At 58.1% G+C, this 16,233-nt stretch overlaps 1 protein-coding gene across 1 annotated transcript in view; it reads left to right on the top strand.

Annotated features, from left to right (window-relative positions):
• Window positions 1-3,992: 3,992 nt before the first annotated feature.
• Window positions 3,993-16,233, top strand: part of SLC7A5 (solute carrier family 7 member 5) — a 30,627-nt gene continuing 18,386 nt past the window's right edge. Inside the window, exon 1 of the mRNA XM_060083384.1 lies at window positions 3,993-4,605. Coding sequence (XP_059939367.1) covers window positions 4,074-4,605 — 532 coding nt within the window. The 5' untranslated portion in view covers window positions 3,993-4,073. The remainder of the gene's footprint in view (window positions 4,606-16,233) is intronic.

The following is a 16,233-nucleotide window of genomic DNA, read 5'->3' as shown; positions in this document are numbered from 1 at the left end:
AACAGCTGAGCACCATGAAAGCACGGCTTTTAAGAACAAATTTCAAGAAGAAGAAAAGACACTTGCTATGTGAAAAGAACACAAACGTTTGTTCCATACGACTGAGAACAAACACAGCAGCGCAGCCACCCGAAGCGGGGGAAGCTTCCACGTCAGTGAAGGTTTTATCGGGTACATTTTTTTCCCAGGAAAAAGAATGAGTTCAAAAGGAGAGCCAGGGGCTTCCCTGGTGGCGCAGTGGTTGAGAGTCCGCCTGCCGATGCAGGGGACACGGGTTCGTGCCCCGGTCCGGGAGGATCCCACGTGCCGCGGAGCGGCTGGGCCCGTGAGCCATGGCCGCTGAGCCTGCGCGTCCGGAGCCTGTGCTCCGCAACGGGAGAGGCCGCAACAGTGAGAGGCCCGCGTACAGCAAAAAAAAAAAAAAAAAAAAAGGAGAGCCAGGACGTAATAGGACTATGCATACTCCAGGCCATCACCCTTGGATTCTTCAGAGGGATAAAAACCACAAACCTTGAACGGTAAGAAGCCCGGGATTGCAACAGCATGCAAAGACCTGTCTTGTTTACCCACTTCCCAACTTTCTGCCTCTTCACCAACGAGACGGAAGGATGACACAGGTCACCCTAGTCAGGGAGGGCAGGGGGCTCACTCTCTACTCTGGCGCTGCCTGAGAGGTTGTACACGCCTTGTCTCACTAAAACCTCAAACAATGTAAGAAAGAAGTACTATCACTTCCCCCCGTGTTGCAGATGTGGAAGCCAAGGCTTGGGTTGACCCCACCAGAGCTTCCTTCTGGAGCCTGGGCCACCAGCCCCTCTGCGTGCATGAGAGTCAGTGCAGTTCTGCACTGGCTGCTGTTACCATTTTGGTGTAAATTTCTTCGATTTTCCAGCCATTTTATAGACACTGTTACTACTACTCGGGGCTGCTATTTATCAAGTTGCTTTTTTGGGGGGTAGACACTGATCTGAGTGCTTTACATATATCAGTTCATTTGTAGTAGGTACTATTATTCCCATTTTATAGAAAGTGAAACTGAGGCCCAGAGCGGGGTAGGGTTTACCCAAGTTCCTTCAGCTGGTATGCAGCGGGGCCCAGGTGGGAGCTCAGGCAGTCTGACTCTCAAGCCCATGGTTTATACTGCTGCCATGAAATCCCCCTCCCATCTCCTTTCCCCCAGTTTTACTGACATATAACCTTGCATTAGTTTCAGGTGTATGACATAATGATTTGATATTTGTTTATATTGCAAGATGATTGCCACAAAAAGTTCAGTTCTCATCCATGACCTCACATACCTACAATTTTTTTCTTGTCATAAGAACTTTTAAGGTCTAATCTCTTAGCAAAATATACAGTACAGTGTTATTAACTATGGTTCCCATGCTGCACATTAGATCCCCCAGGTCTTACTCACCTTATATCTGGGAGTTTGTACCTTTTGTCCACCTTCACCCATTTCCCCACCCCCCTCCCCATTTTCTGCAGCCCACGTTTTTCCATCAGGAATCCGAAAAAATCACTGAAGGTTTGGAGGTAACAGAACAGAGTTCAGAGAGCGTGCAGAAAAAGCTTCAAGGCAGCTCCTACATTGGCCCAACGTCCAGCCTATCTTCCTGTGACGGGCTTCTCTCTCTCAAGATTGGAACCAGAGCCGCTGAGCCTCCAAACAGGAGAAAGAGGCTTCCCCAAAGGGCTCATAAATGACACAACTTTTAAGAAATTACTGGTTACCACTGGGGAGAGTAAGGCAGAGTGAGCGTATTGAACCTGCCTCGGACAAAAAGCTCCTTTGTCATTCCACCACTAGATGGTGCTCTTAGCTAAGATTTTAGAGAGATTTTCAGTCAGGCGTTTTACCACTTCGTTTAACTTGCGTCAGGGAATTCTGAGATACACGCATACGTGTACATATACACACATGTATAAGTATGTATATATATATATTTCAAAGAAAGTTTGCCCTTGGAAATCTAGTACGGTATCATATGAAAACCAAGCAGAAACTGACAGTGGTGGTGTATCTGCTGTGGGATGGTGGAGACACCCCGGCCGTGTTGTCACCTTCTAGCTATTAAGTCTCCAGCAGTTTCGCAGGAGCCCCCACAGGGGGCACCAACAGTCCACCTGCATGTTCCATTCCTTCCGCCTCCCTTGTTAATTCTCACTCTAGGAAAGCTGGATTGGAGTGTCCTGCTTCCTTCCAACCGGCTGTCTGGCCCCTTAGGGCCCTTGGCTTATCACCGTTGTTAATTTTACACTCTCATGTGCAATTATTGATTGTTTCTCTGTGTCTGGAGGAGGTACTCACTGCCACTTGCCTGGAACCCGGTGCAGTGGCCGGCACCTGCAGGTGTCAGCTGTGGGAACACAGGGTGGAGGTGCTTGGGACCTCTCCTTAGAGCACTGCCAAATAACTGCCATCCTCGTGAAAGCAAAATATATCCCAAGATGTATTTAGTGGTAAATAAACCACAAGAAGAGGGGTGGCAGGACGACCAAAAGTACACCATGGAGGTTCAGGGTACTGGTCAGACAAGCTCCATTGCTCCGCTAAGCCTCAGTTTCCTCGTGCATAGAAACAACGGCACCTCCTCTATTTGATAAGGCTTTGCACGCCCAGGGCTCAGCACAGCGCCTGATAAAGGCTCAGGAAGTTTGCTCAGCCCTTGGTCATCTGGTCTCTGCCAAGCAGCACCCTCGGAAAGGACAGTGGGGAGAACAAGAGTGGAGAGATTATTTCTGTTTCCCCCTAAGCCACCAACTTAGACATCTTGCAAGCTAAGATTTGTGTTGTGTGACCTTCCAGCCGCCAAGATTTCATTTGGTTGGAGCACTGCAGATGAAGGGCTGGCCTCTTAAGGGGGGGGGGGGCGTTGACTGGGGGGGACGTGGAAGGTCCAAATGACATGCCTTGGCTAAACTCGCCTGCGATGGGATTCTAAATTCTTTCCCTGTGCACATGTCAGTTTAATCAGGTAGTATTTCTGATTCTTTCCTGCTTCCAGGCCTGGGGTGACTGGTCATCCTGCATTCCCCGTTCTGACCCCTAGCTACCTGGCCGCCCCTCCTATCCAGGAGCCTCTGGAGTTCTTTAAGTCTAAAGCCCCTTCACCCTGCAGCCTGCCTTCGGATTTCCCAGGTAGATTTGGGGGGAGGGGGTTCTCACGGTGCTCCTTCAGGGAACCCCCATTTTGTCAGTTTAACTGAGGTTCTGCAGATTCCTGGTTTCCCAGAGTCTGTGTCGCTACCTCTCAAATCTGTGAGCCCCTGAATGCTGCTCTTTGGCAAGGAGGTTCCCCTTGGGATAAAATGAGAATTTCCGAGCCCAGGAATGAGTTCAGATGTGGCCTCAGCGCTTCCCCCTTCTCTGAGATCGCACTCATTCAGCCTGGTATTCAGGCTCTCAGGCCCTCTAGCTCCCCCGGAGGAGAGGTGGTTCTGATCATCTTAATACTTCTCAAGTCCCCAGGGTGAGCAGACCGTGAGAGATCCTACCACCTCGGGGCTGGGCGCCCGCCAGCGAACAAGCATGCCTTCTTTGAGCCCCAAAGGCGCCCCGAATCCCATCCATCCTGTGCAGTGGCCCCAGGTCGGCCCTGCTGCACCGCCCGCTCCCACACGAGCAGCGGGGTCCCCAGTGCGCGCTCGGGGCCACCGCGGGAGGGGGGCGGGGGCGACGAGGGAGCTAGCTAGGAAGGCAAGGAGCCCAGCGTTCCACGTGCGCGGGGCGGAGCTGGGATCCCCCGGAACCACGTGGGGCCCGTACCGCCCGCCATGCTCCGCGGGACACCGAGCGCTCCACGTGCACGGGGCGGGGCCGGCCGGTGCTTCTCAACAGAGGCGGGGACCGAACCCCAGCCAGGCGAGTAAACGGCTGCGGGCAGGGCAGGGCAGGCGGCGCGGCCAGGGGGCGGGGCCTGGCGGGCGGGGCCGGCGGCGGCGTATAAAAGGCGCAGCGCGGAGCCGGTTAACGTAGCGGTCACGCCGGCAAAGCGGGTTCTTTCCGTTGGGAGGCGAGCGCCCCGTGTCCGGCCCTGTCCGGCCCTGTCCTGCGCGGCCGGCGCGGCAGCATGGCGGGCTCGGGCCCGAAGCGGCGCGGGGCTGCGGCCCCCGCGGCGGCCGAGGAGGAGGAGCGGCAGGCGCGGGAGCGGATGCTGGCGGCGCGGCGCGCGGATTGCGCGGAGGGCGAGGGTGTGACCCTGAAGCGCAACATCACGCTGCTCAATGGCGTGGCCATCATCGTGGGCACCATCATCGGCTCGGGCATCTTCGTGACGCCCACCGGCGTGCTCAAGGAGGCGGGCTCGCCGGGGCTGGCGCTGGTTGTTTGGGCCGTGTGCGGCGTGTTCTCCATCGTGGGCGCGCTTTGCTACGCAGAGCTCGGCACCACCATCACTAAGTCGGGCGGCGACTACGCCTACATGCTCGAGGTCTACGGCTCGCTGCCCGCCTTTCTCAAGCTCTGGATCGAGCTGCTCATCATCCGGCCCTCCTCGCAGTACATCGTGGCGCTCGTCTTCGCCACGTACTTGCTCAAGCCGCTCTTCCCCAGCTGCCCGGTGCCCGAGGAGGCCGCCAAGCTCGTGGCCTGCCTCTGCGTGCGTGAGTATCGGCCCCGGGACCCCGGCGGGCGGGCGGGCGGGCGGGTGGGGGGCGCTGAGCCGAGGTCGCCGCACGCCCACGTCCCGGGCCCTTCCCCGCACTCCTGGACCATCCCCACATCCCGCGGCCCCGGGGCAACCCCGCAGTTTTAGACTGAGGGCACTAGCCCCAGAACCCACGTGCGTTTCATTCATTCGTTTTCTCACCGCCTTGGGAATTCTGCCGACAGCAGGGTCCCCGCCCTGAGCCTCTAGCCGGAACTAACCTTTCCAGTTAGTCTATCCAGAGCTCTTGGAGCTGAAGCAATATCCTTACTTTCTTGCAAGGCACCCACGTGGAGTGCCTGAAAGCCAACTACCTGTCTATTTGAGTTCCCAAAGGAAACTCTCTTTATCAAGAGAGAAATCATAGTTTAAAAAGAAAAATACCAAAAAACCCCACACACACCTCATTCAAACCAGCTAATCAGGAAAGGCTGACTCATGCAAAACCAATAGTAATAAGATTCTGTGTGGGCAGTGAATGAGTTGCTCGTGTAGGCAGCAGTGTTGAGTCCCCTGAAGGTTGCCTAGTGAGTTGTAAAAGAGAAGTGCTTGGCTGAGACTTAAATGTGTGCGGGGTGGCTTTGGGGTCCCAAGCTGTGCTGAAATACAGCCATTGGGTACAGTCCAAATGTTGGTGGATAAGGTCCCAGTATGTTGGTGGAGGAGGTCCTGGTACGTTGGTGGGCTGTTTTCTGGTGGGATTTCAGGGGGAAAAGAAAATCATTTGTACCCAAAGCCACGCAATTTTCTTTGCTTTTTGGCTGCTGCAGTTTTACGCCTACCCCTTGGCAAACATCTAAGGAGGCTTGCAAGATGGAAGGGTCCTGGTTTCAGAGCTGCCACCTGATTTGAGGCTCTGTCTGCACCTTGACGGTGCACAGAAGTGCAGAGCTAACAGGGCTGCTTTGTGGTTTCTCTCCGAGCCCCAAGACTCAGGGGACTGGGCCGTCCCTTGGAGCGGCTTCTGACCAGCAGTGCACGCTGATGCTGTTGGGATTCTGAGCGTGGGGACCAGCCTCCGCATAAGCTCACTGCGTGGTGCTGGTAGCGATGAGGGGCTTTCAGAGCTCTGAGGCGCGCTCTGGGAAGTGGTGACCCCAGGAGACCTGAGACCCTGACAGAGCAACTACGCTGTGTGGCGGGGGGGCGTTTTGCCTTTGGGGGGAGTCTCAGCGATGAGGATCTCAGCTTATAAAAACCTTTGGTCCAAATCTAGGAATAGTCACAGCAACAGTCGATGTGCCTGAGGACGGGGGAACCTGTGGCTTCTGGTGGGCTTCTCAGACGATGCTTTGGGCTGAGTAAGAAAAGCCCCAATTAAAGAATTTTAATTGTGTGATTTTCATCATTGCTAGATCTTATTTAATGTTTCGGCCCAGGATGTAATGACATAATACTGCCTTTAAAGGGCCCACTTTCTAGTCTTGGAAAATGGATCCCTTACTTTCTTAAACTTTTGGGTTTAAGCAGGTAAAGGCTCGGGATGGATTCTGGAGGGGCTGTGGTGGGTACACCCTCACCAGGACTCCAGTCACCAGCGTGGAGGGTCATGTGAACAGGAACCCCTTTTGGTGTGAGCTAGGGTGACGTTCTTCGTGTGTCCATCAGCCATTCTCAGCTCTTTTCTTCTGAACCACCCATGTGAGTGTGTTGTGTGTGTTTGTTGATTTTTCTGATGGAAAGGAGGTTTTCAGTAACAAAAAGGGATACGCTGTCTGCAGGAGTGAGCGCTAGTCTAGAGCCTGCTGTGTCTAGAGGGGGACGTGGGCCTGTCCGAGGCTGGCGGAACTCGGCGCCGCTGGCCCGGGCTGCTCTCACGGGCACAGGGAAAGGTTATGGCCATCCAGGGAGGGGGCCTGCTCTTCGGGGTGTCTGAGAAGGCAGCAAAAAGCCACAGAAAGTTTCTGAGTGTTGTTCGATTATTGCACACGGGCTGGTTCTAGAACTTCTCCTCGAGAGGAGGAAGGGCCTCTGCATCGCGTGCCCCCTCAGGGGGCACATGCACCCCTGGCCCAGCAGCCCGTGCTGGTGCTTCATGAACGGCCCCGGGGCCTGCTCTTTGAACAGTGTATCATGGGCTCTGGAAACACGTTCTTCTCGGTTTTGCTAGTTGATCTTTCCTGTCTGCTGGTCTCGCCCCAGGACAGCTCCTTTCTGCTTACTGTGACTCAGTTTGCCTTTGGTGCTTAGAATGCTCCCACTGACAGTATAAGCGGGCGGAGGGGAGGAGTCCCTTTTCTGGTAGGTCTGACGAAATGGGGCCCTTTCATGGCGTAGCCCTGGTGTTTCCATGTTTTTAACGAGTCATGAAGGTGAGAGAGGAACACGAGCTCCGTAACTCTTTGCCGATGGCCCCGGGAGCTTGGCGTGATTTTAGGTTTTTTTAAAATACTTTTTAAAAATTTATTTATTTATTTATTTATTTATTTTTGTCTGTGTTTGGTCTTCATTTCTGTGCGAGGGATTTCTCTAGTTGCGGCGAGCAGGGGCCACTCTTCATCGCGGTGCGCGGGCCTCTCACTGTTGCGGCCTCTCTCGTTGCGGAGCACAGGCTCCAGACGCGCAGGCTCAGTAGTAGTGGCTCACGGGCCTAGTTGCTCCGCGGCATGTGGGATCTTCCCAGACCAGGGCTCGAACCCGTGTCCCCTGCATTGGCAGGCAGATTCTCAACCACTGCGCCATCAGGGAAGCCCGTGAGTCTAGGTTTGCGTGGGTTATTTATCACTTAGCGAAAACTTGGTAGCGTTTGTTTGAGATTCAGGTGACACTGGGTTTTATCTTTGCTACAGAAGTCACTCGGGAGAGGTGAGGTTCTCGCCTGGCCGGGTTTTCGTCTGCAATTTCTCTAGCCTTCCTGGCCGCCTCTCTCTGTGATGGGTCGGGTGGGATCTGGAGAGGCTGGACGAGGCATACACAGCGAGGAGCTGCCCAGGGCAGGTACCTGGGAGCCGTTGTGGTTCAGAAACAGCTGCGACCTGAGTCCTTTATCTCATGGAGAAGCTCCTAAGAGAAGGGGTCTGAACAGGCTCCCATCTCCCTCTGCTGGATCGGGGCCTGAGTTGTTGTGGTCGCTCCTGCCCAGGACACGTAGGTGTCAGGAAAGTGGCTGCAGACCTGGTCGCCCGCCCTTCTCCCTCTCCCCCCTGGTGGTCGTGAACGTCCTCCATCTATCTCGTAGGACCTGGCAGGTCTGCTGGTGGCCAAGAATGGGACTCTGCGTCCCCTTCCAGCTCGGTGGCCCTTGGTGTGGCCTGGGAAGCACTTCCTTCCTGCCTTCTCACAGGGGACAGACTGGGTTGCCAAGGCTCCCCTAGAGTGAGCTGCCCCCGCCCCACTGTCACCCTTACTCGGGCAAACCTGCTTGGAGTGGGGGCAGCGGGTCCACAGCTGTTGTTCCTCTAGGGACCCGTGACCTGAGATATTTTCCACTGGTGTCAGGTAAAGAGCCTGCGTTCTGCACGTGGACAGACCCGGGTTCTGATTTGAGAAATTCGCGGGACCTCCTAGTCTCAGTTTCTGTATCTGTGACATGGGGGTTCATGGTGGGTGTTTGTGAGGACCCTCGGCCACTGCGTGTCTAACGAGCATGGCACCCAGGGGCCCCAGTCACACGGTGGCTGTGATTGTTCTCAGCAGTGCCCTCCTTCTGGCGTCCGCCCTTGACCTCTTGAGCCGCCCTGCAAACTGCTCTCCTCCCCTCTATTAGCGGAAAGAAGGAAGGAGAGCCTTGGAGAGGAGGAGGGAAGGCCGGCGTCTCCCTGTCGGGGGCCGAGCTGAGCTGCCCATCGCACAGGTGGCACCGCGGCCCTGCCTGGGGGGGCGGCCCCGCCTAGGGCTGGGGCACAGCTGTCCCCCGCAGGGGAGGGTGCGGATGAGGCAGGGGTTTCGTGGCTGGGGGTGAGCCACGGCCAGCTGGCTCCGGGCTGAGTGGGTCGGTTGAAGGGGGTGGGGTGCGGCAGCACACCCGCTCCCCCAGGCTCCCCGCTGGGGCCCCCCTCCTGGCGCGTCCACCGCTCTGTCCCCGGGCCTCAACCCAGGCCCGTCACAGCGAGGCCGGCACACAGCCCGAGGCCGGCTCAGGGTGTCTGGACGCCTGCCAGCCGCCCGGCCTGAACCCCTCGCCACGTGAAGCAGAGGCTTCTGGGTGTTTCCAAGGAGCTGGCAACCCCAGAATCGCGAGCTGTGAGCTGAGTGTAGACGACAGCATGGTAATTAGCCCTGAAATCCGACTTCCTGAGCCAGACATGAAAGCGCTCCAGCTCGAGTCACGGGGCGTGGCGGGTATTTCACAGAGCGCATGACTGAGGGAGGGCATTTCTGACCCTTTTCCCCTGGGTCACGGACCCCTTTGATGATCCCATGGAATGTGCAGACCCTGCTCAGAGGTGTCCACCCTGCTCGTTCACCCCAGACTCGCGGTGAGAGCTTCCCAGAACCCTGGGGCCCTGTCCGGGTTGGGAGCCTCCCCCCGCCCCCCAAGAGCGGTGCCCCCATCACGGCATAAACGGCCCAGCCTTTGAAATCAGTGTCATCACCCGCAATTTACCGCCAGGGAGACTGCAGCGCGGTGGGCGGGAGCGGGGCTGTGGCGCCCTTCTCCTCCGGAGCCGCCTCTGTCATCCGGCGTGGGGACACAGCCGTGTCCGTGCTGGGGGTATCAGGCGTCCAGGACAGTGTCGGTCGCCATGTCCAGGTGCCCGGTCATCAGGGGCACACACTAGTGGATCTGAGGTGTGTGTGTGTCCTGGGCTCTCTGGGAAGCACAGCCTCCACACTGTGGGGAGTCGGACCCCTTATAGGGAACCCTCTAGAAAAACCTCTAACTTCCTTTCAGAATTTTGGAAACGAGCTTCCAGGGCATGGTGGCTGACAGCTGCCCCATGGGTTCCATCTGCCCAGTGGCCACGGGCCCTGTCCCATGCCCACGCTGGCCTCCAGTTCCTGTCCCCTCCTTCGGTGACTCACAGCAGGTGCCGGGGACCGGGGGGCACGTGATTCCACACCCCCAGTCAGTCAGGGCGACCTTCCTGGGCCCTTGTCTGGATTACTGGCTGGGGGAGCTGCCCAGAACACGCCTGTCCCCACCAACGGGCCTTGTCCTGTCCTCTCTCCCCCAGCAGGACCACTGCCCAGTCCAGCAGCTTCTTGGCTCGATGGTTGGGGTCCCATGTACATCCTGGCAGGAGTTCCCCACCCAGCTCTTTCCTCAGTCCTGGCAGGATCCTGAATTCTTGCTTGGGAGGGTGGGCTGACCAGGCAGCCGGAGGGGAGGGGTGTGGTTTTACCCCCATGCCTGTCCGTCCAGACCTGCCTTCAGGCAGGGGCGTTCTCTGGGCTGCGCCACCCTCCCCCAGTGGGATGTGCCTGCTCTGTGAAGCCTCCAGCATGATACCGGGAACCCAATCTGCCCTCTGAGTCACCCTGACCTTGGCTGCTGGCTGACAGCCTGATCGTCTGTGAGTCGCCCCGAGTGTAGCCAGTATAGAACCGAAGCCTCTGCCCAGAGATGTGGGCCCATGGCCCACTGTAACCCTGTGGCCACCCAGCGATTTGTCCCTGTCCACGTGAGCTGCCCAAGGCCGGTGCAAGATTCAGCCCTCGGCATGGACGCTGGCTGCAGGGCTGTGTCCTCACCTGGTCCCCTGCTAGGGCACCCTGTCAGCCTGAGTCAGCTGGCAGGCCTGTGAGGGCCCTGGCTCCGGCTCTCCGGCTGCATGACCCGGGGCCTGGGTGCTGGGCCTCGCGGGGCCTGTGTTTCAGAGCCTGGAGCACGGCGGGGTGGTCACGCTATGCCTGCAGAGGGCGTGTGATCTGCCGGCCTGTCACGGCGAGGGTCTGGGGTTGGAAGGACTGTCCAGGAATGCAGCACGACGGAGCAGGTGTGCCTGGCACAGCGGCAGGTGGAGGGGCCCTGGCTGGGCACCCCACACAGCAGCAACCACGTGTTACCGGCCGTAGTGTCAGACCCCTTCAGAGCTGAGGGAAAGGACAAGGCGGGGGTGGGGTGAGGGGGGCCGGGAGGGGCTGACAGCTCGGGCTGAGGGGCCGGGTTCGGGGGTCTGGGTGGGGAGGGAAGGTCACCAGAGTCCGGTTATGAGCACTTATTCCTGGGTCGGGGGGTTCGGGGGCCAGCTCACCTGCTGAGGCACAGAGGGTCGTCGAGGGTCCACGTCTGGCCTCATCCCAGGTGACCAGGGATTGCCCTCTGGCCGTGTGGGGAGGGCCTCTCAGGCCGGGCTGTTGTCCAGGGTCGAAGGGTTCTGAAGTCAGCCCTGCCAGCAGCACCCCCAACCGCGACAGCCTGCTTCTGTGCCCCCCACCCAGCCATCCCCTGCCCTCCAAGGGTGTCAGTAGATGTGTGTTCGTGGTGGGTGGTGCCCTGTGGGACTTGCCCTGGTTGGTGGGTCTCTTCCCTGGCTGCACCTTGGACCACGTGGTCAGAGGACTGACGCCCAGGCCCTCCCAGGCAGAGCCAGGTCTGTAATAGTGCATACAGTGTGTGCTGGGGGAGCGGTGGGTGGAGCCTGTCACGGGCAGCTGGGGTTGAAGATCCCAGTCGAGTGGCCAGAACATGGGAGTGGGACTTAGGAGGCCTGAGCATCCTCACCCCACTCCCCTGGCGACTGCTGTGTGACTTCCGGCAAGTCGGACAACCTCTCTGAGCTCCACTGACCCCAAATAGCAAATGAAGGGACTGGGTGGATGCTGCAGTGTCCTCTCACCCTCAGGTGCTGCAGCAGGTTTGGGTGGGTGGGTGGGTGGGATTCCAAACCACAGAGGTGCGAGCCAGGGATGGGGACTAACCACAGAGTCCCCTGCACACACAGCCTCGGCCGTCCTCAGCATGTCTTCACTCGGCAGGCATGCCAGTCGGTGTGTCTGCATGTTAAAACGCACCCGTGGGGCCAGCAGCAGTATTCCTATTTAGCTGATGAGGAAACAGAGGCTCAGACCCGTTGAGTAACCTGCCCAAGGTCACACAGCATGTTAGAAATCAGGGCCAACTTGGAGGGGGGCTCCCTCCTATGGGTCCTGGCTGTCCTTGGGGCCGGGGTTGAAGGCGGGGGGACCTTTGGGAACCTCTGTATTCTGCAGGGCTCTGCTTCAGAAGAACCCAAAAAAATGAGACTTGCGGGGTTTTTGCTAACTTCAGGGCTCGGGTATCAGCAGATCTCAGAGTGAACTGAATCTGCCTTTTTCTGGTGTGTTTTGTTTATTATTATTTTTTTAAATTTATTTATTTACTTCTGTTTTTGGCTGTGTTTGGGTCTTCGTTGCTGTGCAGGGGCTACTCTTCGTTGCGGTGCACGGGCTTCTCATTGTGGTGGCTTCTCTTGTTGTGGAGCATGGGCTCTAGGCGCGTAGGCTCCCAGTAGTTGCGGCACACGGGCTCAGTAGTTGTGGCTCACGGGCTCTAGAGCGCAGCCTCAGTAGTTGTGGTGCACGGGCTTAGTTGCTCCACGGCATGTGGGATCTTCCCAGACTAGGGATCGAACCCGTGTCCCCTGCCTTCGCAAGCAGACTCCCAACCACTGCGCCACCAGGGAAGCCCTAGTGTGTTTTGAAATGAAGTGTCAGCCCTGTTCCTGGTGCGCGCTGAGACCCCCAACCACCAAGCAGGGGGAGCTCTGTGGCCAGGCGTCACCCGGCCCCAGTTAAAAATGGAAAACGTGAAACACGTTCCAGGGCTGGTCGCATTTGAAAATGTGACTCAGCCCGTTAGCAATTCTTTTTGCAGGAAATCAGTGGCTCGACGAGGGTGGGGGTGTTGGAGGGGCATCGTCCCAGCTGGACTGAGGTGTCGCGGCCGTTTGCTTCTGCGGCCGCTGCCTATCTCTGCGGAGATCAGATACTGGAATTGGAGCCCTTGGTTCCACCTGAGCAGCCCCTGCCCCTGAGAATTCCTTCATTTTCTTTCAGTTTTCCAGACTCTCTGGAGGCTCTGATCTGGAGTGGCCGGTGGTGGGGTCCTGGGTGGGTCCGGAGCCGGACTGTCACCCTGAGTGGGCTCTGTATTTGAGCGCGCCTGGAAGCGAGGTCGGCCTTCTCAGGTGTTTGGGGTACAGTTGGGTCCTGTGCGTGCACTCTCTGAGAGCCAGTACAGGTGAATTACACGTTGTGAAGTCACCCCCTGGTTCTCCCTGAACTGTCAGAAATGCAGGTTCTCGGGCCTGCCCAGTCCGACGCTCTGGGGTGCGGGGACCTGCTTTACGAGGTCTTCAGGGGACTCTGATAGGCTCCAGGGCGCGGGGAGACCTACCTGTTATTAAGAGGCAGAGAGTTAGGGCAGGAGGGGAAGAGGCTGGGTTGTGGAGGCACAGGCCGCCATGGGGGCCGGGCCTGGGCTGGAGGGGGCTCTCACCAAGCCCAGTGGACATCTGGGTGTCCAGGACCAGAGCGGAGGCCCCGATGCACCGAGCACCCGCTGTGAACCCTGGGTCCCCGTGTGCTGGGCGGTTTTGTACAGTAAAGGCAGGCCAAGAACGCCAGAGCGACTGGATGCTGTGTTGGTGGTCACGCCCGCTGCTGGCCACTCTCCCAGCCGCCTGGGTCACGCAAGCCCAGGGTTTCACCGGCCACAGTCGAGGAGCCTCGGCCCACCTGCAGCCAGGGCTCCGGGTCCAGGTGCCCAGCGAGTGCTGCTGTTTGGCGGGTGGGGGCTCCGGACGGCAGGTGGGCCGGCTGCCTGGGCCCAGGGCTCGTCCGGCCTCAGTCACAGGAGTCAGCTGCTGTTGCTCTCTGGCCCCGTGACAGCTGCTGCCCCAAGAGACGGGGCTGGGCCGGCTTCCTGCAACACGCCCAGCCTGCCAGCCACTTCCTCTCCTGTCTTGGGGGCCACCGGGGACCTGCCAGCAGAGCTGTGGGTAAAACGGTGCTCCTCTGCCTGGCATCTTGGCCCCTCCCACCTGTGTGGGGTGGCAGTTACTGCTGGTCCTCACACTGTCTTTGCCTCAAGTATTGGCCCTTTTTATTAAGCGTCCTAAAGCCACGTGCAGAAAGCACCTTTTTCAGAGACTCATTTGAGGACGCCACTGGTGGCTTAGTAGGACTCACTTGGTAGTGAGGTTCTAGGCTCTGGGGCTCTGACCCGTGGACCCTGCATGAAACCCAAGTGATACCTACACTCCCCTTTCTATCCTGGAGGGACGGTCCCTACAGACACTGGGCCGGGGACAAGGGAGGGTCCACGGCTGCGGCCCCATCAGAGGCATGGGGACAGTAGACGGGTGTTCTGATGAGTGGGGGCCAGCCCGTCCCCAGATGCTTTGGTTTCAGATGGTTCTCTCGGCCTCGGTCATGACCTTGTCTGGTGTGTTTGTCCTCGAGTCAGCAGAGGGGGCGAGGGGACCCCCGGGAGTGCCGAGGACACGGAGTGACGGAGAGCATGCAGCAGGTGCTCATACTTTGCCCTTGTTGCCAGGATTGTTGAAGATTTTGTTACCGGCATACACAAAATCCAGGGGCAGCCCTGGTCACTGGGCCTGATAAATCCCATCAGGGTGTTACCGTCTGTCAGAGAGGGAAATGGATTTGGGTGTGTGTGTTTTTTTTTTTTTTTAACTTAAAAAATTTTTAATTTTATTTTTGAGTATAGTTGATTAACAATGTTGTTTTAGTTTCACGCGTACAGCAAAGTGATTCAGTTATACATACACACGTATCTATTCTTTTTCAAATTCTTTTCCCATTTACGGTGTTAAAGAATATTGAGCAGAGGGACTTCCCTGGTGGTCCAGTGGTTAAGGCTCCGCGCTTCCAGTGCAGGGGTGCAGGTTCGGGGAACTAAGATTTGGGTGTGTTTTTTGTATTTTGTTTTGTTTTGTTTTGGTGTTTTAAAATGAAAACAGGCCCCCTTGCATTTCAAGCTCTTCCTTCTGAGTGAGACAGCCAGCCGGCTGCGCAGCTTGTACCAGGGGGCTGGGAGGCTGGCCCGCAGTGGCTGACAGCTGACAGCAGCCTATGTGTGAAGAGTTATCATCGGGAGGTGGACCCTGGGGCCTGGAGAGTGAGATAACCGGTCACCGGGGTGAGAGGTCACGCCAGGCGAGGCTGGGCAGGAGCCTTTGGGAACTGCTCAGATAAGTGCCCTCCCAGAGACGGGTGGCACCAGTCCCATGTGTACGCTGGTGGGCGGAGCAGTGGCAGCTCCCCACCGGCCACCCTGTGCTCAGGGTCTGGGAGGGTCCCGGAGGCGCTACTCAAGGGGGTCCTGAGAAATAACAGATGGGGGAGCTGCCGTGCATCCCCGAGCCCGTGGGCCAGCCCCTGTCCTCGGCCCGCGTGGCCCCCTGGGCACGTGTGGCCCTTGCGGTCTGCAGACAGGACTCTGAACTCAAGCCACCTGGTCGGCCAGGCCGCAGCTGGAGTTGGCGCTCATGGCCCGGCTCTGAGTGTGACCAGCTGTCCCCGGGCCACGGGGTGAGAGCAGCCCAGGAGGCCAGCCACGGGGTTCTCCCTCCCCCACTGGGCAGCACTTCCTGCAGTCTCGGGCACGAGGACGGGGTACAGGTGGAGCCCCTGGGGTGGGGGGCGGCGGACCAGGGTGTGAGTGCGAGTTCGTGGGTCCTCTGGCAGAGGAACGGTGACTTTGCAGAGGGTGGCGTGCCCTCCAGCACAGCCCCAGGGCCCCCAGCTCATTTGCGAGGTTGAGCTGGGGCGCCACTGCAGGCCAGATAGGTGGCCGTGTCACAGCAGGATGAGGGCAGGACAGGCACAGCCCTGAAGGGCGGGCTTCCCACTTGGCCTGTGGCAACAGCTGCCTGGCCCCGCCTGCCCCCGCCTGCCCCCGCCTTCTGCACGCAGCCCACTGCCGCTCCTCTCCGGAGGCCGCTGGGCTCTATCTCCCCGGCCCCAGCTGTGCGGGGTGCTTATCTGGGGGTGCTGGCACGGGGAACCCCAAGGGGGCTGGCTGCCAGCCAGGGTGCCCCCTCACCAGTGTGCTGGCCTCACCCAGCAGCCCGCCTGCGGGTGCCCTGGGGTAGACCGTCCTCCCCCTGCCACGCAGCGCAGATTGGGGGGTACTGCTGGGAGTAGTGGTAGCGGCAGCAGCAGACCCTGTGTGACACCCGGAGCTTCTCGTATCCCTGTCACCCCCCTCCATCTGAAGAGTCAGGCACCTTGTCCAGGTGATGGGGCCTAAAACCAGTGTGGCCGAGAGGCAAATCCAGCCTCCCAGACAGCCTCCCAGCACTGCTTTCCTTAAGGCTAAGAGACACAGGTCCTAGTGAATCCCCTTATTTACTTTAGATTCTATTTCATTTCAGAGTTTCTTAGAAAGGTCACTAGGGAGGATAATAAAGCGTTTGTTTACTCATCAGCTGAAGTCAGTAGACGTTAAAGTTTCATCATATGTTTCAGTTCTTATTTCTATAAAAGAAATGAATATTACAAAGTCCGCTTTGTTCTGGGATCCAGCCCGTTCCCCTCCCTACTGCAGACAGCCAGCCCGGCATTGCCTGTCCACTCTGTGACACGGAGCTGAGCTCATGGAACAATACCCTCTGTCCACAGGGGCTCGGACACCTGCCGGGTGGGCTCCGCTCCGTACAGGCAGGGTGGCACCCTGTGTTCCTGAAGGGGAGGG

This window comes from Mesoplodon densirostris, chromosome 19 (genome assembly GCF_025265405.1).
Source record: "Mesoplodon densirostris isolate mMesDen1 chromosome 19, mMesDen1 primary haplotype, whole genome shotgun sequence".
In the NCBI taxonomy this organism is placed as follows: Eukaryota; Metazoa; Chordata; class Mammalia; order Artiodactyla; family Ziphiidae; genus Mesoplodon; species Mesoplodon densirostris.
The sequence above is the reverse complement of the archived record's forward strand: the minus strand, read 5'-3'. Positions and strand labels throughout refer to the sequence as shown.